General features: G+C 34.2%; 1 protein-coding gene across 2 annotated transcripts in view; it reads left to right on the forward strand.

Moving 5' to 3' along the window:
* Nucleotides 1–25,000, forward strand: part of TM9SF4 (transmembrane 9 superfamily protein member 4) — a 211,655-nt gene that overhangs the window by 75,022 nt on the left and 111,633 nt on the right. For both annotated transcript variants that reach the window (XM_090391928.1, XM_090391929.1), the window contains exons 5-8: nucleotides 5,113–5,215; nucleotides 11,586–11,641; nucleotides 11,751–11,792; nucleotides 16,012–16,094. In XM_090391928.1, coding sequence (XP_090248054.1) covers nucleotides 5,113–5,215; nucleotides 11,586–11,641; nucleotides 11,751–11,792; nucleotides 16,012–16,094 — 284 coding nt within the window. The remainder of the gene's footprint in view (nucleotides 1–5,112; nucleotides 5,216–11,585; nucleotides 11,642–11,750; nucleotides 11,793–16,011; nucleotides 16,095–25,000) is intronic.

Here is a 25,000-nt window from a genome sequence, read left to right on the forward strand (position 1 = left end):
CTGTCTCAGAAATCAACCAAATCTTAATAAATACGGTTGCATTAAGCTTCCAAAGATTTGGGAAACACTCATCACCAGAGGTCCCACCTTACATTCCAGGCCACCTACAACTGCCCTTAGAAGGCGCTCCACTTAGATAGGACTTTAGCGTTACCCACGTGGTTGGGCTTAGTATTGTATGATATTTGTGTTCATGTTATATTAGTTGTTTTTGTAATCCCTGTAGATGTCCTAGTGACTAGGACGAAATATAGGAAGTATTAAATTCTGTTTTAATCCTTTCTGAGTGTTGTAAAAAATCCATTAAGCCTCCAACATGATGTCCTCACAGCACTTATGCCTTTACACACGAGTAGCAAACTATCTTCTTTAATAAACTATTCTTGTGGTCCCAATGAGTTCTTTATAGTAAGAATTGACTATAGTTTTTCTTTTCATTTTCCTTACACATACTCTGATATTGATTGCAATAATATAATTCATCGTCATCAAATTCTTGATACGTACTCTCAGGAGGTATACAGGATAATGATGGTATTACATGAAAAAGTTACACCATTACTAACTTCTGATCAATAATTTTCCTCCAAATTAATCTGTTATTTGTCAAGACTCCAATATTATCAGATCTTATATTTCTATCTTTTAAGGCACTTTTTATTGTATCAGTCCATCTACATCTTGGTCTTCGTCAGGCAACTTGGAAAAGAATACTCATTTTGCTAATTTTTCCTGTTCCATTCTGTTTAAGTGACCATACTACCTGAGATTAGCTCAACACAATCCTAAATGCTAACATTCTTTCCTGATATTCTCATTTTTGATGTGATACTGCCATTATGCCACTTCTTCACTCTGCTAATCTTTCTCAGAACTCTCATATCAAAGGTCCTCTCAGATCCATAAGTTAAAATTGGTTTGAACACTGTCTTGTATTTTAGTGTTTTGACTAATGTCTTTCTTATTCCATATAAATTTATTCAGCTTGCTTTCTACCATACCAGCTTTATTAATTCTGTTGTATATTTCCATATTTAATTTACCATCTTTGCTAAATATTATACTTAAATAGCTGAGATGTACACCATTCAGGATACAGTTGATGTTTTCAATGTTTCTTCCTATTTTCATTGTCCTTCTTATTGCTGATTTTCATAACAAATTTATTACAACAGTCATTCAGTTGAGTGAGGGAATCTTGCAGACTTGTATTGGATTTATTCAGAAGTATAACATCATCTGCATAAAGTAAAGAGCTAAGATTAACATCAACAATTTTGATATCAGATTTAACGCCACTTTCATAATGTGATCCATACAGATAATAACAGTGGAGATAATGTGTGTATGCTCTTGTTGCACACCTGAGTTTACCTCAAACCATCTTTCTGTACCTCTATTTCTGACTGCTGACTTACAGCTTAAATAGAGACTATGTATGGTTTCATATAATGTCCCATTTGTACGACATAACTGTAGCATTTTGGCAACTTGTCATATGCCTTTTTCAGATCAGCAAAACTTAAATACAAATCCTTGTTATATTCCCAAGATTTCTCAACCATTTGTCTTAATGTGAAAATCAGATCCTGACAATCTCTATTTGGCATGAATCCAGCTTATTCTTCACCAAGCTTCCCTTTCACAATTTTTCTTAGCCATTTCTCAAGGATACATGCATAAATCTTATCAGGAACAACTCAGCAGAGAAATACCTCTGTAATTCTCACATTAAGTTTTATTTCCCTTTTTATTAATGGATACTATGGGTGCTCTTCTCCAGTCATCCAGAATTTGACTCTCTGACAAGGCTTTCTGAATTATGCAATGCAGCCAATGTAAAACCTGCATACTTCCATATTTGAGTATTTCTGGCTGAATTTCATCTACTCCAGCTGCTTTTTTTCCCCCCACATTTCAGGTTTTTGATGACTTTTTCTACTTCAAGTATGGATTTGTATTCCTGCCTTTCATTCTTGTTGGGAATTTTCTATCATCATGCTGACACTGTTTCATTTAGCAGTCTTTCAAAGTAATTACATCTAGAATATTATCTCTAGTTTTCATGTCACCCCCTTTATCATCTCTGATTCCTTTTACAGTGCTTTTCCCTCAATTTCTAAGCTTTTTCAATAGCCTTCCAGAATATTTTGCCATCTTCCTGATATTTATTTTCTATGTTCTTACCAAAGTCTTTCCAGTATTTTTGTTTAGCTAGTTTTACACAGTGCTTTGCTTTATTGCATTTTTCTCTGTATTCTCTAATAGCACAGGTTAATTTTATTGCTAAGAATTTTCGATATGCTTTCTTCTTTCCCTTCACTGACTCTTGAGCTTCCTGAGTTCAAAACACCATGGTGTTTTGATTTTTCTATCTTTACAGACAACTAACCTCACCACATGCCCCTCTGGCTGGATTATAATCCATTGATAATTATCAATGTTTTCTTCAGAAATTGCCATTGAATCTCCAATTTGGTTCTTGTTTTCAAATTCTGTCATTTTTTCTTCAATGATGTTTGTGTATTTCAGTCTACAGTTCACTTCTGAAAGCTGCTCAACCTTGATTTGTTTTAAATCTTTCTTACACCCCACCCCTCAGCCAAGTGTTGAAACATTTCCTCTATATTAATCCTATAAAATCCTTTAAGTAACTTAAATGTTTCTATCATATCCCCTCTTTTTACCTTTCAACTAACCTTTGCAACCCACAAGTCCTCTATCCTCATATGGAGTATTTCACAGACCACTCACCATTTTGGTCACTTGCCTCTGGATCCTCTCTGCCACTTCCTCAACCCCAAGAAACCCAAATGACCATACCTAAGCAGAGTAATCCAGATGTAGTCATATCAAGACTTTATGAAGAGGAAAGATAACTCCATTATCTCTGCTTTTTAGTGTGTTTTTCAAGTAATCCTGAGCTACTCTGACTAACTTAACAATATACCCTCTTCAATTCTCTATTCACTACTACCCCCGACCTAGCTTCATCAATTTCCTGGAATACAGTTCCCTCAATGTGATACACAGCTTGCAATCTTTTTATCCCAAAATGTATAACTTTACACTTTTCATATTAAATTGACATTGATTATGTTTTGCCCATACTGTCAGCTGATTTAAATCATCCTACAAGCTCTCTAAATCACCTGGAGTAACTATTGCCATACCCAACTTTGCGTCATCAGCAAACAACCGAATATCTGCCTTCAAATTATTCCCTATATGACTTTTATGTAGAAATTAAACATTTTAAACAAATTATTTCAAATCAAATCAAATTGTTCAAACATTAAACAAATTATATATAAATTAAAATTAAATTCTTATAACTTTAACATTTAAGGTCTAAGCAATTTATTATTGATTCTCTAAAGAAGATAACGACTCAGTAATCACTTTGATATGAATTTCTCATATCAAAGTGTTCTTATTGATTCCTTTCCTCTTGCATACAGACAATGTGTATTTTGTTTCTAAATGCTATGAAGTGTGGTCATTATTTTTAAGTCATTAGATAATCCTCTCTTCTTCCATTTTCTTCCATTTTTGTCTGTCTGGTGTTTTGAATTTTTCTGTATTATAATTAATTTTATCCTTATTTTTGCATTAAGAGCTCCAAGTATTACATTGTTTTTATTTTTCATATATTTAATTGTCCAGGTTACACAATGTCTAAAATGTCTCTCACTTCTTTCTTTGAAAACGTTCACTTGGAATATTTACTAGTAGCCTATTTCACCTGCTTGTCATGTGCTTCTTAACAACATCTTTACTTACCATTCAGGGATGATCTTGAGTTCTTTCTCCCCCCATCCTCTCACCACACCTAACATGAACCATTAAATCTCACTTTTGTCTATAATATAAGATCCCTTTACCAACTTATATGTTCTTATCGTATATCTTTTGTTTATTACTCAAAATTTGAAGACTGCATTTATTCCCTTAGTCTATCCCCAAACACAGTTCTATAAGTCAGATATCTTCATTGCCCTCTTCTTGATTGTTTTAGTTATCTCCATATCCTCTGAATCCATTAGTCAAATGTGATCTTAATGCTGCCTTGTAATGGAAGAATAACTTTTTCTTATTCCTACAAGTTAATGTTCTCTTCATAGTTGACTTATCATTGCTTATTCTGGCTCCTTGACAAAAATAATGGAAACCTTGTTTATGTAAGCTGTGCCCTAGCCATCCTGATATATCAGCTGGCCTGGTTGGCCGATTGGTTAGCATATCTGCTCTCCAGCCAAAAGGCTGCAATTTCGAATCCTGCCATGGGCATGGATGTTTGTGATTGTCTGTGAAAATACTGTTGGTGGTGGTGGTGGGCAGTAGATGCCATTGATATAGCTGATGATGCGGTTCGTGTAGTTGGATTGAGTGCTGGAGATAGTTGTAGAGGTGTTCTCAATGTCTTTGGACTCCCTGGAGTTGCCACGTAATAATAATGATATGTAGTTTCAGCCAGTATAGAATACAATTTATTGCCAAGTTATCCTTGTTTCCTTAACATCCAAGTGGATAACTAGTAATGGGACAACACACTATGAGGTGAATGTTGGACATTGGGTAAGAATATAGCTTAAATACACTTAAATATCTGTTTCTTCTTGAGACTGTAATTTACATGTTCTATTTTCATAATTTTGGTCTTGGAATATTATGAAAATGAAGTTATATTAAAGGAAAATTGCTGGGCCATCCTGTTAGATTGCTTTTTGAAATTGAATTTTAAATACTTAGTTGTTACCTATGAAGTTAGATATTACTTTCATTTTAGGATAAAACTTGAATTTATTGTAAAAATACATTATTCAGAGTAAAATATCATATTTATTTTTGTGAGAGAGAGCAAGATTTTTGGAATACTTGGAATAATATATCTTAAATATGGCATGAGAGAGTAACAATAATAAGTTGTGAAAATAAGTTGGGAAATTTTTTTTAAAACCATAAGATCAGAGTTTCTTGCAACTCTGATATTGCAGACACTAGAATTGGTTCCACTTTTTCATTTGTTTTTTTTTAACTGTTTTATTACTTGTTATGAATGGTTTTATGACTATGTCAAACTGCTTAATTTCATTTTTTGCTTGTTTACAGACTTGTGGATAATCTTCCTTGTGCAACCAAATCTGAATTACCAGATGCTAATCAACCAAAATATGAGCATGGCTATAGGCTAGGTTTTGTTGATAATGGTGTGGTAAGAGTTTCTTTTTTTTTATTATATTTAAGTTATAAGAGGCAAAGTATGATCATCTTCACAAAAAAAAAAAAAAAAACTAGAATTTCATAAGTTCTAATATGAATATTTTAATATTAAGTGTCAGTAAAACTCACAGAAGTTGCTGGCATGTTATATTTTATAACAATGCTAAATTTCAAGATTGAACGATTGAGGGTTTGTTAGTTTAGAGGTGGCTTAGGATTCATTGGAAAACTGAAGAGTTCAGTTTTATTTTTTCCTAGTCCTCCTCTTCTCCAAACAACCTTTTAAATTTATAAGGCATTTGCTTTTTTTGGAATTATTAGATTCTTCAATTGAAGTAATTTGTATAACATTCAGTCTCCTTTGAGCAGCAATGGATTAGGATTTTGATTGGAATATTAAATTCCAGGATTGATGAGGAGAAAATAATAGCATCTACTTATACTCTGTTTACTAAGGGTAGCATATATAGTGTAATTAATGAATGGTATTAATTCATTAATTTCATGTTATCTCTTAATTTGAACCATCCATATTTATAGGAGATCTTTAGATCATTTATGGGGGTGGTTGACTACGTCTTCACAGGCTTCTTTCGCTTTGTTCGTACCATGTATTGGTTGGTATAATTGTAATGATCAGGATTGTAATGAAAATGTAATGATGACACTGAATTCTGTGGAAGACTTCGAGTTAATGATCAGATACAATCATATAGTCTTATTTAATCATGCAGTGTAAACTGTTTACAAAATTCATCGAAAAGGTTATCTATACGTTGTACAAGTATATGATATGAATACAAATTTAAGAAAGCCTGTGAACGCTTCAGCTACTTCAGCTTTAACAAAAATTAAATTATGTCCTTAAAAGATCTCTAGATTGTGGATGGTTCGCATTTGAATCATCAACTAGGCTTTACCTTTTGATCCCACTGATCAAAGTTGAAATGAAACCACTTCCTCACTTATTTGGACACCTGAATTGGCTTGAAGAAGTTCCATATTTGGTCTCAAGAGCAGGGTTTCTGAACTAGGTAAAAAATAAATAAAAAAAAAATATATATATATATAAAAGAAATCCTTTGTCCATCCATGGCATGTACTAATTCGGTGTTTGGCCAGCAGAAGCAGAAAAATTCCTGTTATTATGCATCATAACAAATGCATTAAATTGAGAAAAACCACTTTATCTAGTGACATTTCATACAAAGGCCTGTTGTATTTACTTACAGGCATTTTCTTTTATGTTTTTATTTTAGTTTATATTATGCATCTTAAAAGTTGTTTATACTATCAAGTATTAAAATTTAGCTTAAAATATTGAAAAAGAGTAGTTTTGTTCTTGAATATTGAAAAATAGTAGTTTTGTTCTTGAATAATAATAATAAAGCAATATTTGAAAGTTTTAAGATTTATGTGAAGTTTCAAAATTTGCAAAATGTAAAATATCCAAAGAACAAAATATTTGGGTGACACAGGAAGAAAGGAAGTACTTATCTATAATTGATCATGCAAAAATGCAGCCATAGCAATGAATTTGTAAAACAAAATGAAACTGAAATTTCAAACCGCAATGCAAGAACAAGTAAGCTGTTAGAATATAAAGTGAGAAATCCATGAAAACAACAAACCATTATTTGATGCTAACAAATAATCCAAAAAAAAAAAAAAAACAATGCAGATGACAAATAGGCAAAATCTTTCCATCACAGTCTGGCTGAAATGATTGTATTATATAATAACATGACACACTCATGAGGGATTTCCAAGGCTAATGAATAAGCTTATTCTGCAGTACAATTTTCTCAGAGAAAATTTCTCTCACCACCAGCTACATCAATAGACATTAATTTTTTTTTGGAAAGGAAATATGTATGAAGAAACCAGACATGGGCTTCTTTCTAATAAAAACCCCTAAAAATTTTCTTTTCCCATATCATAATTTATCACAAATTCATTTTGATTAACAAATCCATAATTATTCTCTATATTTCCCAATTAAAAATAAAAGTTCCATTAATATTTGAGGAAATATTAATTTTGTTATTTGAGGAAATAAGTGCAATATTTGTTCTGATTTTTATGTGCATTGTTTTTTTAAACAAAAGATTCCTATAAAATTTAATGACAGTTTTATTCTATTGAAATGGAAAATGTTATGAATCCAACCATATTTCTACATGTAGAAAGAAACTTAGTTTCAAATATTTACCAGAGAAATTATGAAATCATAACTTTTGGCATTGGAGTTGTTGGTAGCTTGCACTATTTAAAGGATATGAACTCTGCGCAAGAACCGATATGTTTGCCTTTTACTGGTGTATTAATTAGTTTTTACTTGCCTGATAGGTGTTACAAACTGTTCTTTCACATCATAGACTACACAGAAACCTTAAAATAGCAACAACCCTCTTTTAAATGCAACATTACAATTCTTTGTCAAAAAGTTAAATTCATCATAAGCGAACTCTCACTAGCTGTATAATCAAATATTAATGTATGGATCAAAGAGGCATGAATTTGGAATAAATAAGACAAAACAATGGAAGATATTACAGATCTGTTTATATGTTATAGCTAAACTAGGGGTTCCCTCCATGGAGTCTGAAGACTCATCACGGGAGACCCAATGTATCCACACAATCTATCATACCTCTCCTTGAACCTTTTAACAGACAAACACTCACAACTGACACTGGCAACCCATTCTACTCATTAACCACTCTCCAAACAAAAAATCTAGTCCTCACACCCCCAACTGACCACACCTTTATTCAACTTCCAGGGATGACCCCTTGTTCTGGTACCATTTACCAAGTGCTGAAACATTTCCCCTGCATTTCTCCTATAAAATCCTTTAAGCAACTTAAATGTTTTTATCATATCTCCTCTTTTTCTCCTATCAACCAACTTCTGCAATTCACACACCTTCAATCTATCCTCATAAGAAACATTCCACAAGCCATTCACTATTTTGGTCACTTGCCTGTGAATCCTCTCCACTGTTTCTCCATCCCCAAGAAACCCAGGGGACCAGACTTCAGCACAGTAATCCAGATGTGGGCATATCAAGGCCTTATAAAGAGGAATTACAACTTCCTTATTTCTACTTGTTAATGTGTTCTTCACTAGACAAGTAATATTATGGGCTAATATAGCAACCTTAGCAATAAGTCCTCTAAACTTTAACTCTCTGTCTACCACCATCCCTAAATCTCTAGCTTGATCTATTTCCTGGAGTACAGTGCCATCAATGTGATACACAGCTTGTAATCTGTTTATCCCAAAATGCATAATTTTACATTTCTTGACATTACATTTGCCCATACTGACAGCCTATTTAAATCTTCTTGCAAGCTCTCCACATCGCCTTGATTAACTATTACTCTGCCTTCACATCATTTCACATCATCGTCAGCAAACAGCTGAATATTTTCTTTCAGGTTATTTCCTATATCATTTATGTACAAATTAAACAACACTAGTCCCAGCACTGAACCTTGTGGCACACCATTAGTCACCTGTTTTTGCCTCTGTCCTTCCACATAAACAATTTTTTTTTTTATATCTGTCCAGCAGCCACCCTCTTATCCATTTAACCTATGTCATATCCATCTCCATTTGTTCTAATTTGCGTAACAGTGTTCCGTGTGGTATTCTGTCCAATGCTTTTGCAAAATCCAGCCAATCATTGTAGCCATTTCGTTTATCCAACTCAGCTGTTATTCTATTATAAAAAGTTAGTAAATTACTAAGGCATGACCGACCCTTCACAAAACCATGTTGACCCTCATACGGTATCATATTTTTATCTACCCATTCTTGAACTCTCTTTTTTACCAATTTTTCTAGTACTTTTACCACCACACCTGAGATATTGATTGGTCTATAGTTTGCTACTGTAGTCTTAGAACCTCCCTTATGCAAAGGAATAATTTGCCCTCTTTCCACTCCCTTATAACTCGACTAGAGCTGAGACTCAAACAGCTTAGTCAAAGGTATTGCCAATTCCCTTGCACATTCTCGCAAAACCCTAACTGATATCCCATCTAATCCCACAGCTGTATTTACATTGAGATTCTGCAATTTCCTGAGAACCTCCAATTCATCCAGCTCTGTTCCCACCTTAGTGCCTGTCACAGGTTAAAGCAGTAACCTCACTAGGACAATATATGTTTGAAAAGTGGTCACTCAGTAAATCAATTATGTTATCTGCTTCTCTCTCCTCATGACGATCATCACTCATTAAGGTTAATCCTCCGTAGTTATTCTTCCTCTTACTTGCCACATAATGAAAGAACTCTTTGGGATTTCCTTTGACCTGCTTGACTGAAGTTTTCTCATAATCTGATTTTGCTTTCCTTGCCATGCTGGTCACCTTTCTTGCCTGAGCGTTGTATTGTTCATGAGTTTGCTGGTCACCTTTCTCTTTATATATCCTCCACAGCATTTCTTCTTCTCCATTCATCCATCTAACTCCTACCCAATTAACCCTCCTTACCCTAGTACACAGTTTAATAACTGCTTCCTTAACTATATCCCATGCACTACTAACATCCTTACCCTGCAGTGTTTTATGCATGGTACAGATTTAAGCTCTTTCTTAAGCATGTCATAATCACGTGCCTTGTAGTTCCAAAAATACCCCCTTCTTGATAGAATATTCCTCATGTTTTACAGTCTCCCAAGGCAAGACCACATGGCCAATTGGAGACAATGTTGTCACCTTGGTTATGGATAGCTTTTCTGATCCTATGACCAGGTCCAATACTCTCCCACCCTTAGTCCCCTCCATCCTGCCCTTGACATTTCTAAAGCTTTAGACTGTGTGTGGTATCATGACTTACTAAACAAATTGTTGCTATCCTTTGGTCTCCATGCCACCTTCTGTAATAGAGTAACCAGCTTTCTCTCTGGTCATTCTCTGCGAGTCATGGTAGATGGCTCCCTCTCTTTGAGCTTCAGAACCACCATTGCTGGAGTGCTTCAAGGCTCTGTGTTATCATCTACTCTTTCTCCTGTACATAAATGAACTACTCACAGTAGCAACTAATTCTATCCTCTATCCACAGCTGTGCAGATGATAGTACTCTCCATTCATCCTTCTCATTTGACAAACCATGCAGTACTCTGACATGGTTTGTCAAATGAGAAACCATGCAGTATTCTGATATCCCAGGCTACAAGATTATATACAACATACCTTAAACATTGATCTACATACTATCCTTTAATGGGACATTGGAACCTTGTCATGTTCAGTGCCAACAAAACAGTCTTGCCTTTTCTTGTAAGTTTGCTATATTGTTGACACTTATGTTGTTTATCAGTTTCTTGTTAAATATTCTTCTTTTGAAGAATCTCAAAACATTTCTTAAGATTCTGGATTATCCTTTATATAAATAAATCCTTGATATTATAATTCATTTTTTTTTAATGAGCAAAGAATGCTGCTTTTTTGTTATTTTGCTTGCTTGCTGGCACATCATTTAACAACCACAGATCATGAGTTCAGATATTGCCATGGCACTTACGATCAATGTTTGTGAAAGTATTTAGATGATAGATGACTTCATGCCTAACATGAGACTACCATCCTGCTTATTGGAAGTCTAAGTGGTTGAAAAAGTACCATGTTTGATCTCTAGGTATTCTGGATCATGTAACCCTTAGCCCACCCATTAGATGTTGGTGAGATTCACATTTAAAAAAATGTGGAATCGAGTATTTTGATATGAATTGTAACTGAATGAAGTTACTTAACATGCAGTGTTAACTGCATTCAGTAAATAGGAAGGCAGTATATCTTTTGGAAGCTATTCTAAATTGTAAATAATCTATTCTAAATAAACATCATATGCATATTAAAGATGACATATTAAGTGTTGATGTGATTTTGTAAAATCTGTCTCCTTTATAAAAAAAAAAAAAAAAAAAAAAAAAAAAAAAAAGAATTATGCATAAATGTAAATCAGAGAATTATTAGAATTGTAACCAGAATCATGAATATTTTAGAAATAAAGAAAAATAAATATGAAGTCTATTACTAAATGTTTGTTAGGTGGCTCTCACTGTAGTAAACTCAGTGACTTCAGGAAAAGTTGTATTGGATAATTTATTCTAGTAAATGGTTTTTAGACTTTTCAGCAGTTTGCTATATTGAGTGAGTTTATTATAACAGTGTTTGATACAGTAAAAGTCAACTGTCTTTTCAGCAAAATGAAACAAATATGCTGTTGGGAATAACTGTGTACAAAATGATTCTTAAAAAATAATTTGATATAGAGATTATTTTCTTGACATTATTTTAGTTTACATGGTCTTCTGTTGAAAATATAAATATTTTTTTCTTTTATTATTAGCCATATATAAACAATCATTTGAAGATAATTTTGAAATACCACACTCAGCAACCTGGGTAAGTTATACAGTTAATATTTTAGTTCATTTTTGTGAAAGAAAAAAAAAAGAGAAGTTTTTATTTAATATTGATTATTTTAATGTAAATTTTTTTTTCTCCAATACAGAGAAAACTACAGAGTTGTTGGATTTGAAGTAGAAACTCAAAGGTAATAAATAACATTGTGATCCCTGTTTTCTCTCTCTCTCTCTCTCTCCCTCCCTAGATTCATTATATTTCCTATTACTTTTCTGTTGTTTACCAGATCAGCATTAGATATTGAAAGTATGAGAAAATGTAATTATTCTTCAGTTAATTTAATAAGTGTTAATTTTGTATTTAATTTTACTTTTTTATTATTGCATACAGTATACCCTGGTATTTCAGATTCATATAAAGCTCAGGTGTATCCCATTCCATCTCTCCAACTGAATATATCTTTACATACATTTCATTTTTGCTTAATTTGAAATACCCTTAAATTTGAATGCTGAACACATTCCTTTTGTTTATTTTGAAGTGCACCAAAATGTATCCACTCTTGTGCATCTTTGCTTCAGTGCAGGCTGTTGTGGTTCAAATTCCAATGGTATTCATGTTTGTAACAGTTTTTAGGTGTTAAATTATATATAATCAATCCCCCATATCAATGGGTTCAAAACCTGTTGTACATCCATGCTGCTGTTGTGTCCCCCTTTCTTAAATTCTATTAATATATGTACTATACGCTGAATCCTTCCTAAGGAGTCACGTGGTACCTCTAAAACACAAAGGAATTGCCTCAGGATCGAGCCAAACCAGCATGGCAAAGTCTTTGAAATCTCACTTCTCTTAAAGAAGTGAGATTTCAAAATTAGGAATATTTATATTTTTTTGCTGCACCACCTAAGCTATTAGATTAAGTTAAACATGTCTTAATCAAAAAGTGATCTCAAAGGTGTACTATAATGACTGATTTGCAATCGTGATCTATAACATAATCTATTTTCTCCCGCTTAGATTCGTATCTTTTTGCAAGTGGTGCATCGGATTCTAATACTTTGCTATCTTTAAATTTTTAAAGATAGCAAAGGTTTATTTGACACATTAATACAATTTACAATACAAAGAAACTCAATCCTAAACTTCAATGTTAATCAGAGAAAATTATAGGTATCCTTATTAAGTAAGGACATCAAGAAGCAACATCAATATGTTATTTCACAAACTGACAAAACTTGACTGCAATATTCACATTAATCTTCATATCATATTGCATTACTCAGACTAAACCTTCTTAATACTTTCAAAAACATACACGTTAGTTTAACCGTATAGGAGTTACCTCAACTATGCGTTCTAATATTAAGGTACTACAGTCCTGTCTTAATTATATGAAAGTCCTCAGTTTCTCTTAATCTCATTTTTATAACATCTTAATTTTCTTATACACATTATATAGACAGTTTTCAATGTTACCATACACACTGGTTCTTCATACGTGTTCCTTCAACTTCTGACTGCTGTTCTCTGATAGATCTCCCTTCCGATTCATTTAGTCGGTGCTATGGCATGGATTTCTGCGCTCAAAGGTAAGTCCACGCGATCCCAGCATAAGTAGCCCACTCCAGATATAACGATGGCGTAAGGCAATTCTGCTTCCATGAGGCCTGTTGCATAGATGCTGAGCCCTTTCCATGGATTGCCTGTCAGTCGAACAGAGATGTGTTCTTTCTTCATACAATTAGGAGCACGTGATCCTTCCAGCTCGTAAGCGTCATATCCTATTACTGCCCTCGGGATTCCTAACAGAACTCTTCATTGATCCTTCGTCCGAGCACTCCTGGACAGAGACGCTCCTCCGTGCAACCGTCTACCCACCAGAATACACAAGACTACCAGCCAAGAGAGAAGAGAAAAAAAAAAGCTGGGGGGGGGGTTCCCTAACCCTTTTATATCATCTCCCCTACCGGCAATCACCGTAACTCGCGTAGCTCACCCCATGTGTATAATTTCTCCCACGTGGGTCTCGTTTCGTATCGTTTGTTTTTTCTGACCACTCGTTTCTGTATGTGTCGTGGGCATGCGATTGCCTGGAGGCAACCTTTCTTTCCGTCGCTGTGCCCTCGCACTTTGAACTTTTGTTCGCAGCAGCTTAATGCAAGTCATACTACAAAACATTGCATTATCAATTCTAACAAAATATTATTAATTTATAACATATCACTGGCATTATACAATCAAGTAAGTATTCCTTCCTTGAAATATTCGCAATCTTTTTTTTCTTTATAATAATGTAATCTATATTTTACCAGTTGCATACAGCAAGTACCTAGAAGCAAGCATATTCCCTACAAGGTTTTTCCTGTTAAACGATGATAAAATTAGAATTCTTAGGAATCTCAATTTATCAAAGTTTAACACTACTTGGGGTTGAGGAGAGAAAGTCTGACTTGTTTTGCAAACAGATGGAAGTTGCTCTCTTCAGAAAAAGCAGTATGAGAAAATGTTCCAAAGAACAGAGATAGATGGAATAAGAAGAGGGTGAGCAGTTGGTTTGATATGTTTGAAGCTATATATATTTGATGTCAATCCAATGTTTTTATAGGCTTAGAATGGAACAGTGATGATAGTTAGTTCAACAGAACAGTGCCTATAGAAAAGGCACACAATAGAAAGTGATTAGAGCAAGTCTCTGAGAGGAGTCATCTGTTAACCAGATCCTGTTCTGGATAGCATCAAGCATTTTTAGGAAGATTTGATGTTCCAGTCCAAACATAAGAACAGCATTCTAAGGTCTGACATATTTTGAGGATGGCATTTATATGGTGTTAAGAGTTGTACAGAGGAGAAGAATCTAGAATGAAGTGGATAGTACTTTTTAAGTTGATGAGGTTTGGTAGTGATGTGTTTAGGAAAGGCTAGAGCTGTAAGTCGGTCCAAAAAAGATATTATCTAGAGAGCTAATATTATCCAAAGTCATCCTAGATATCTGCCATGCACTCTGGAGGAGGGGGAATACAGGATTTTGTGATATTACGACATAAGTTTGCATTATTACTAGAATCTGGTCAGTAGTGTTCCTCTAAATTTCTCAGGATTTTGGAGGAAAATTCCTGAGAAATTCCTCCAAATTTCTCATTACTGTTATTTTTCAGGACTCCAGTATTGTAATATTTTGCAATGCAGTCTTCTAGGAGATTATTAACTGCAACATTCCATCTATATCCTGGTTCTTCTTCTGGATCTTTTCCTTGCCATTGTGCATCAAATACCTGTTTTGCTAACCTTTCTTTGCTAATTCTGTATAAGGGACCATACTACTACTTCAGATTAGCTTCTGATCATACATTGACTTCTCCAAATGAAGATATTAGAAAATTCCTTCCTAATATTATCTGTTTACTCCTAATTTTTCTCAAAATTCTTATTTTATGGTCCTTTAGTTTTTGATCAACCATTTCATTTCTAACCCAACTCTCAGATCCATAAATTGGTTGCAAACTGTTTTGTACATGGCTAGTTTAGTGTTTTTGCTAATTTTTCTGTCATTCCATGAGTTGATCTCCAGATTATACCAGATTTTCTTATATTTATCTATTTCCAAATTTAATTTGCCATCTTCATGTGAAATATTTTTCCTTGTTGATATGTTAATTAAAATGTATTACATGTTCCGTAGGCTCTAAATCGAGAATGCACTCTTGATATTTTCCATGTTTCTGCTTAGTTTGAATATACTTATTTTCATAGTAGAATTTGTTACAGTAGTTATTCCATTTAGTTAAGATGTGCTGAATGTTTGAAGTATAAAATCATCCATAATGAGTTGAGCTGAATAATTCAGATTTTAATATCAGGTTTAATGATATATTGTAATGTGTATGCATAGATGATGAATAACAGTAAATAGCATACATCACCAGTGGCCAAATTCTGGCTCACAAAGTTGTTCACTGTGACTCTCAAGGCGATTTTGGTTTTTAAAAAACTTTTTTAACATATCCACAAGAGATTATAGGATATTATAACAAACTGACAGTGTGAAGAATTTATTGCCTGTCACTATTTTTATTTCATCATTCTGTTATTTTATTTTTGGAATGGCCATTTTGTTCCCATACTTCCAAATTATTATCATTCTGTGTAAATGATAATTCAGAAGTTTAAATCATATAATTTAAAATTTCATAAATATAAATACTTAAAATTTAGATATTTTTAAATTCAGATCAAAAGTATATTTATTAGAAATTCATAAAATTATTACTCCAAGATTTTTTATATATAGTTGTGTTTAAAGAAATGAAGTTAAACAATCTATATGTAATAATCCAAATATTGAATCTGTCTTCATAAATAGCTTGAAGTCTTTCTAAATATTGCTACTATTTGTGTGAAATTTGCAGTGTGGATTTGAGTGAACTGAAATTTGCTGGTGAAAAATGTAGTTTTCCAGAGAAACATAAACAACAGTCAATTAATACAAAAGGTAAGAGGAGTAAAAATGACTGTTTTAGAGTATAATATTTTAAAATTTAATTTATTCAGTGCAATACACAAGTCTTTTAAAAATAAATTATTGAATTTTGAAGATAAATCATAAGTTAACAGATGTTGAACATCATAGTGGAGAAGTGTTTAGGTAGCAGATTACTTTTTGGCAGCAAAAAAAAAAAAAAAAATGTGGATAGATTAAGGATAAAATCCAAATAACTGGTAAAGACTTGAGGAATGTCGAGGAGGACCATCTGAGGGCCAACTCTCTCTTCTCTTAGTTCCTGGTGTACATAGTTCCCTGTTCCTGTAAGTTGGCCTACTATGAACAAGCAGGAAGATCAGCCACCATGAGAGAAGAAGATAAAAAATTATATCAGCAATCATGACTATAGTTGGTTGGACCTTACAGACCATGCTTTGGATACAGCTCATAGAATCAATTGCTCCATTGCAGCAAATTTAGAAGAAAATGTTTTTAAACTCTGCAGCTGCTCTCAAAAGTCAGTCTAACCTGAATAAATGTGGTTACTTAACCTTCCTAAAATATGGGAAACACTAATACTTAGAGATCCCAGTTTATATCTGAGGCTGTGAACAGGATTCCGAGGGTGCCTCATCTGGTTAGAACTCTAGCCTTTCATCTAGGTGCTTCTCTTACTTTTGTGTTACCTTCATGTGTGTGTGTGTGTGTGTGTGTGTGTGTGTGTGTGTGTGTGTGTGTGTTACAAGTCTTATATTGTACTCCCTGAAGATGTTTTTGTGACTACGACAAAATCTTGGAAGAATTAAATAATATTTTTCATTCTTTCTCAATACAGTTTCACTCTATTAAACTCCTACAGGAGTTCCTCTCAGCACTTAAACTTTAACATGAGGATCAGTTTCTTGTATGGTTAGCAATGTGCTAAACAGTAATTTAAATGGCATACATGTTTGGATAGGTTTGGATTAGAATGGAAGAAGTTAATTTTCTTTTTCCTGACAAGAAGTATATCAGCATTTTAGTAAGGACAACTGTTTGCTGAAAACAGTTATATCAAAATGACTCAGTTGTTTACATCAAAACAGTTGGGTGTAGTTCTAATGGTGAATGGAAAGAGATGAAGTAAGATGTTCGTTTTCAACCAAAACATACCATCTAATGGGAGGGTGACCTCAATACCAATATGCTAGCTACCCTTGCAGCAGTTTTGTATTCCAAGTCTTAATTCCAATTTCCTTGCATGTTAAACTCAGTTGCCTCTCACAGCCAACTTTGAAACCTGATTACTGCACTGGTGGGATTGTTTATCCTATCCACATAGTATATTATGTCTGTCAGGTGTGTGTGTGTGTGTTCTGGCTGGTTTGCTTGTTTTGCAAGATGAGAAATCTGTATTTTTTGGAAGGGAAAACCCTGCCATTTCCATGTGAGACTGACTAACTTTCCTTCGTCTGACAAAATCTGATAAAAGTTCATGTCGTAGAGGGAATTTGAATATTGGTTAAATAGTAAAAGTAGGTAAAATTGATTATAGAAAGGACATTATATGGTACAGATATTCAGTTATGAAATATGTGATTGATGACTGTGTTACTATGAGTTTTCCAGATCTAAAATCAAAAATTTAATGAACGTAATTGAAAAGCAGAAAAGAGTTAGGATGGTAGTTGTGGTAGGAACAAACAATTTGTCTGGTGTTAAATACAATACCAGAGAGGATATAAAAGGACTGCTGAAAGAAGTGAGAGAGAAAGTGAAAGTAGTATTTATTATTATCTGAGACCTCCAGGGAGTCAAGGACTCATCAAGAGAGGCTGTAAATTACCCAACCCAGCTATCATACCTTCCCTTAAATTCATTTACACTAGATGCACTCACTACCCGTAAGGTCAAATTATTCTACTCACTCACTGCTCTCTGGGAGAAAAACCTAGCTCTTAACCCTTTCTTGACTGAGAACAATCATAACTTCCATGGATGCTCCCATGTTTTCTCCCTGCCTTCCATATAACGAAAAATTTCATCATTTGAAATGCTATAACACACATTCAAAAGTTTACAGACCTCTATCATATCACCCCTCTTTCTCCTGTTATCCAGAGTATGTAATCCACATACTCGCAGTCTGTTCTCATAATCTAAATCCCATAATCCAGATATAATCTTTGTAACTCTTCTTTGCACCCTTTCCACAGCTTCTTTATCTCCTTGGAACCCGGGAGACCAAATCTGCACACAGTAATCCAAGTGTGGTCTTATCAAAGCCTTATAAAGAGGCAAAATTACTTCCTTATCCTTACATGTCAAGGTTCGCTTCAACTAGCAATTATCCTCTGAGTTGTATTTGCAACTTTTGTTATGTAACCTTTGAACTTTAAATGCTTATCCACTAGTACACCAAGATTGCCTCTTCAGTTTCTTGTAGCATAACCCTGCTAATATAATATTACTTAGTATTTATATTATTTGATATATTTTCTGATATTTTGTTGGAATACTGTAATATTAAAGTGGTGCCATAAAATAGTGCCAAAACCTTGCAACAACAGAAAGGAATGCTAGTAAACTTTTGACCAAGGTGGGTTGCCCCAATGAACAGAATGATGCCATTTTGGAAACTAATAAGCATATTGAGTATGAATTAACATTATAGCCCTTCTTTCCAAAGAAGGGCTATAATGCTGTGTCAAAAGAATGGCTGTGAGATTTTGGATGTGTGGAATGAGGTTGAAGGAAGAATGGATATATATATATATATAAAAGAGGGAGATGGTCTATGCTTGAATGTGTTTAGTATCAGGAGTCTGAAGAAATTGTTTGTTGGTATGAGACCTAATATGGAGCATCAGGGAAACTAGATTATGATGGAAAAGAAGGGTTAAGATGATAGTGTGTTCATCTGGCTCGGACTTATTAAGGATGTCTATATGAGCCAAGCATTTGATATGAACAGGAATCTGAAAGTTATTCAACTGGATCACGAGGATTGCAGAGGAGAGTATACAAAAAAAAAAAAAAACAGTACGTTACTTCAGTATACACCAAGGTAACTTATCTCTGTACACAAATACTAGGAGTATAAGGGGGAAAAGGTGTTGAGGTAGTTGCTTTAGTGAATATGTTGTGACCTCAGATTATTAGTGTTAGTGAGACCTGGCTCTCAGAGGCATATGTTTTAAGTGGTATTGAGTGTAAAGGGTATAACATTTTTAGGAAGAGAGGAGGTGCTGTGATGCTAATGCTATCAGATGATTTGAGCTGGGTTATGATAGATACGATGATCGCAATATTAGTAACAATTTTCCATGTAGCAGCGAGTTTGAATCTATATGGTGTGAGGTGGAGTCTAACAAGATCAAATACATGGTGGAGTGTTTCTACAAATCTAGTGGATCAGCATATGAAGAGAAAGGTGATCAGTAAGCTCGTGAGCTGTGCAAGGCACATGGGTGACAAGTATGACATTTTATACTAGTGAAGATGAAAATGCATTTCCAGAGAAGTAATTGGTGATGATAATTATTTAATTATCATCAAATAATTAATGGTGATGGGTGACTTATGAACATTGATTGACTAGCAGTGAATCTCTGAAAAGAATGAAGATGATTTTATAAAACTATTGCTTTATTGCTTCCTTAAGCAGTAGGTGATAGAAAAAAACTCTTGGTTAAAGAGTATTAGACCTGAATATTCTGGTATTATGATATGCTGACTTGGGAAGTGGCTGAGTGTTTGGATATTCCATTTAAAATAGGTTACTTCAAAGCAGAAAATTATGACCAGCTGAGGAGAATGCTAGGTTCACTGTCATGGTATCGTTTTGCTAGATGGGAAGGATAATGGTGGTGCATGGGAAGTATTTAAAAAATACATCAATGATGCAATATTGGAATGTGTCCCTATAGTTTGAAGAATAAATAGGATGGAAGTGAAATGGATGTGCAATCTTACAACCAGAGATTCTTAAAAAAAATGATGTAGAAGGAATATCATGTATGAAAATGTCATAACTGAAAATTATAAGATGTAAGCTAAGCTTTGAGTATGAAAAGAAACTGGCTGTGCAAGCTAAAGATAATCCAGTAGAATTCTATTGTTATATTGCAAGTAAAATAAAGAATGAATGTGACTTGTCAGTGCAGATGACAGATGCAGAAAAGATTGTTTAACTAATGAGCACTAATTTTGCTAAAAGCTATTAACCTTGTTTATGGAGCATAGTGCTCAGTGCAGTAGCGTATTTAGGTATAGGCCCGGGCCTAGAGCGGTAAATTTTGAGGGGTGGCAGAAATTTCCGGGCTCTCATTTTTGTAATTATATTTATATTACGAATTTACGATATAAATAGGTTATGCATGTAAATCAACATGTTCGTTAAATTGGGGAGGGCACTTTCTGCGGGTCTAGGGGTGGGAAATACCTAAATACACCACTGGCTTAGTGTTGATAAGTGCCTCCACTAGAGCTGTTGCATAAAATGAATATGAATTTTGCAATAGGAACTGATTATCAGCATGGATGCTAAAAGAGTGTTCAATTGAACTGGCTGGCCTTCCTTTCACCTGTGTGTATAATTTGAATGCCTACCCAGGGAAGATTTTGTAGGAGCGGAAAGAATGTATGATAAATCCCATTGCTCAAGGATGGTGCAAAGACTGATGTGTCTAACTATTGACATGTTAGTATCTCCAGAGTGGTGGTGAAGTTTGGAAAAGTTGGTAAGAGATTGCATACTATTTTGTCAACTTGTGTTATTTTGCTATCACCATTATATGTTCTTCCTTTTATTTGCCAGACAGCAGAAAAATTGATTTTCTTTGGTCTGCTCCACCAGCCTCTTTTCTTGTAATCTGCTTTTGCATTCCTTATCATACTCATCACCCATTTTTCCATTTGCCTTGCACTGTCATGAGCCTACTGATCACCTTTTTCTTTATATATATCCTTCACAACTTTTCTGCAACTCCCATTTAATGATGCTATTCATCTATCTAACTTCTTTCTGGTTTATCCTCCTGACTCTGGGTATATCTTTCTTCATGTAGCTTCCTCAGTGAGAGGATGCAGCACCATGTCCTTCCAGTTCTTTTGGTGGCTTTCTTTTTTGTTTCTGCATAGTCATGTGATCCTGTCCATGATCTTATATCTTCAAGCCATGTCTTTTGTTTTTTGCCTCTTGATCCTTTTCCCATAACTTTTCCTTCTAAAACTGTTAGTATCCTCTGTTCTTGTTCTCATTCTCTGTAGGACATCTGTATTTGTCACATGTTCTGTCCATGGGATTTTCAGAGCTCTCCTGTAGCATCACATTTCAAAGGCTGTTATCTGTTACCTTGCTCTCTTCTTGAATATCCAGTTCCCACTTCCATATGTGAAAATTGGCCAACTAATGTTCCTATCATTCTTTTCTTTATCTTGATGCTCACAGAACTTCTGAGCAGATCTTTATTTTTCCAGAATGCATCTTTAGCTATGGCTGTTCTTCTTTTTATTTCTTTATCTTGCTTTCCATCTGCAGTAAAGTAGGTGCCTAAATATTTGTATTCTGTTCTATGTTCAATTTTCATATTGTTTATGAGTATTTCTGGCTTGGATCTGCTTTCTTTTAAGATTTTCATAAATTTGGTCCTTTTTTGCATTTATATCTAATCCAAGTTCTTTACCTTCAATTAGTAGCTGCAGTAATTTGTTTAATTTGTTTCTGTTTTCTGCTATTAGAGTGGTATCATCAGCATATCTAAGGTTGTTGTATTTTATGCCATTGATACTAATTCCTGTTTTTTGTTTTCAGTCTTTTTCATCACTGTCTCACTATAGATATTAAATAGATTTGGTGAAAGGATACAACCTTGTCTAACTCCTCTTTTTATTTTCACTTCAGAAGTCTCATCGTTAAACAGTTACATTTTCTGTTTGGTGTAAATTACTTTTATAATCTTAAGTACATGATCTTCTATGTCTAATTTATCTAATATATTGAACATTTTATTGTGTTTTACCCAGTCAAAAGTCTTCTGAAAGTCTATGAAGCATATGTAAATGTTCCTATTTCTTTCAAGTGATCTTTCTATTAGTATTTTTAGTTCCAGGATAGCATTAATGGTTTCCATTCCTCTTCTGAAGCCTTTCTGTTGTTCACTCAATTCACTGCTTAAGGCTCTTTCAATTTGTTTGTTAACGATGGTTAAAATAATTTTAGATGCATAGGATATTAGGCTCACAGTTCTGTAATCCTTGCAATTTTGTGCATTATTTTTCTTTGGAATTGGTATGCAGATAGATGTTGTAAAAACTTCAGGTAATTGTATTGTTTTATAGATGTCCTGAATGGATTCCACTAAATAGTTGTTATTATTGCCAGTCAAAGCTTTCAGCAGCTCAGTCAGAATATTATCACACCCAGGGGATTTATTATTAGGAAGATTCTTAATTACGTGTTCTACCTCTCTTCTTGTGGGTAGAGTGGTATCTGTTGTTACGTTTAACTTAAGGTGTTGTGAATCATCTAACATGTTACCATTATCATCATCATCATAGAGATCTGATAAGTACTCCACCCATCTTCCATTTATCTCTTCCTTATCAATGAGTAGCATGTTTCCATCTTTGTCCTTGATGTTATTAGACTGTGTACGTTTTGCTTTTCCATTAAGTTCTTTCATTTTCAGGAATTCTAATTCTTCTCTGGTTTTGTTCCCATTTTGTAGTTCTTCTATCTCAGTGCACTGTCTGTTTATCCAGTTTTCTTTCAGTCTTTTACATAACTGTTTGATTCTTTTATCCAGAGTTTTATATCTTAACCTTTCTTCTTCATTTGCTCCTCTTTTCCACGTTTTTTTTTCATCAATAAGGTTGATTAACTCTTGAGTTATCCATGGTTTTTTCTTTCTTTCTTCTTGTTTATTGATGTGGTTTTTAGCAGATGTTTTGATAGCTGCTTCTAATCTATTCCACTGAGAGGGTTCATTTTCGTTTTGCAACTGTGCAGTTCTGAAATATTTTCATTAAATTTTAATTTTACTATTGGATTTTGTACCATTTGCAGATCCCATTTTAGGAGTTGACTTCTTTTAAATTTTATTGTTTTCAGGCGAATATTCATCTTCATTAAGACCAGTCTATGATCAGATCCACAGTGAGCACTTGGCATCACCTTTGAGTTCCGTATTCCATTGACGTAACATTTACTGACTACAATATAGTCTAATGGATTTTTGTATCTTCCATCTGGACTTTCCCATGTGTATCGTGCTGTTGGTTTTTGCTCAAAATAAGTGCTAGTTATGATGAGACTGTGCTTGTTACAGAAATCAATCAGCTTTTGTACTCTCTCATTCCAAATTCCAAGTCCAAATGGACCCAGGTGTGTAGATGTGCTGTGTGATCCAACTTTTGCGTTCCAGTCACCCATAGCACAAATAACTCGATCTTTCTTGTCTCCAACTTCCTTTATACACCATTCTATTTCATCATACATGATATCTATCTCTGCTTCCTTATTCTGTTCTATAGGAGCATATATTTGAATGATCAGCATATCTCTAGGTTTAGATTTCACTAGAATTGCCATTACTCTATCTGATTTTTTTGATTATATAGATAATGTTTTTATTAGTTTTCTTCTCTACAATAAATGCTACACCTCTTCTTGATATTTCACCACCTGATGTATATATTTTATATATCTTGCCATTTGGAAGTTTAGACTCAAAATCTGATGATCCTTTCCAAAAAGTTTCACTTATTCCTAGTATACTAATATTCAATCTCTCCACCTCTCTTATCACATTAGCCAATTTCCCACATTTATTCAATCCTCTTATATTCCAAGTAGCAATATTCAAGCAATTGCTGTATTGGATTTCTTTATAGCAGTCATGGACTCACGATACTGCACGGCCTGCTATATCACCCTGACACTGCCTTTCCGGGCATATTGAGACTACCCGGGCTTTCATTCTTTTCTGTTTAGACATGATGCTTTACATAGCGGCATTTTTTACAGAATGGGCCTCCAGAACCATCCAACCCGCAACATGAATGGAGGACCGCAGCTGTCATTGGTTAGTGGGTCCCATGGACCTAGCCGGGAAGCCTACAAAGTAGTGCCACCGATCATCCACCACCAAGGGGACACCCCGATGCACCGTGACAGCCCAGCGACCGGTACTTGTATACCCACGACTCTGGGTATGCTCTGATATTGCCTTTTCAAACATCCTTGACTATCTTCTATGCACTACTGGCATTTTTCCTCTCCAGATTCTTATGCTTATAAATTAAGGAGCCAAGTTGGCTCCTTAATTTATCATAATTATTACCTTTGTAATTCCACATATACTCCTTAACTGAAAATTACATAGCCTGGCAATTTCTGTCAAGACTGTATGGTCTCAGAATAATTAATACACAAAAATAATTCCAGTATGAAAAGATAAATCACAAAAAAAGCAAAAACCAGAATCAAACAAAGAGAAAGAAATAAATGTATATTATTATTTTTTTTTATGACTCACTCACCAAAGATTGTAAAAGTATAGTACATTAGGACTCTGGGTATGCTATGGATTTTTCGTGTACTTTTTTATTTTAGTTTTATTGCTTTTTTGCATACTTTTTTAAAAAAAGTTATTCATTTTTAACTGATCTTGGAACCTTACTCTAGAAACCAAACATTGAACTTTTTCAATCCACTTCAGGCCTCCAGTTAGCAGGGCAGTGGTCTCGTATCGGATGTTAAATATCTACCACCTAAAGGCAATGACAAACATCTATGTCTACTATGGAATTTAGACCTGCATCCTGTTGTTTGGAGAGCAAATACGCTAACTACTCAACCAACCTGACTGGCAATACCACAATACAAACTTGGTGTCAGTGGTTAAACAACATACAAAATGACTATATTCCAA

The sequence above is a fragment of the Typopeltis vanoorti genome, chromosome 4 (assembly GCF_054136105.1).
Source record: "Typopeltis vanoorti isolate ZY-2024b chromosome 4, IOZ_Tvanoo_1.0, whole genome shotgun sequence".
Lineage (NCBI taxonomy): Eukaryota > Metazoa > Arthropoda > Arachnida > Uropygi > Thelyphonidae > Typopeltis > Typopeltis vanoorti.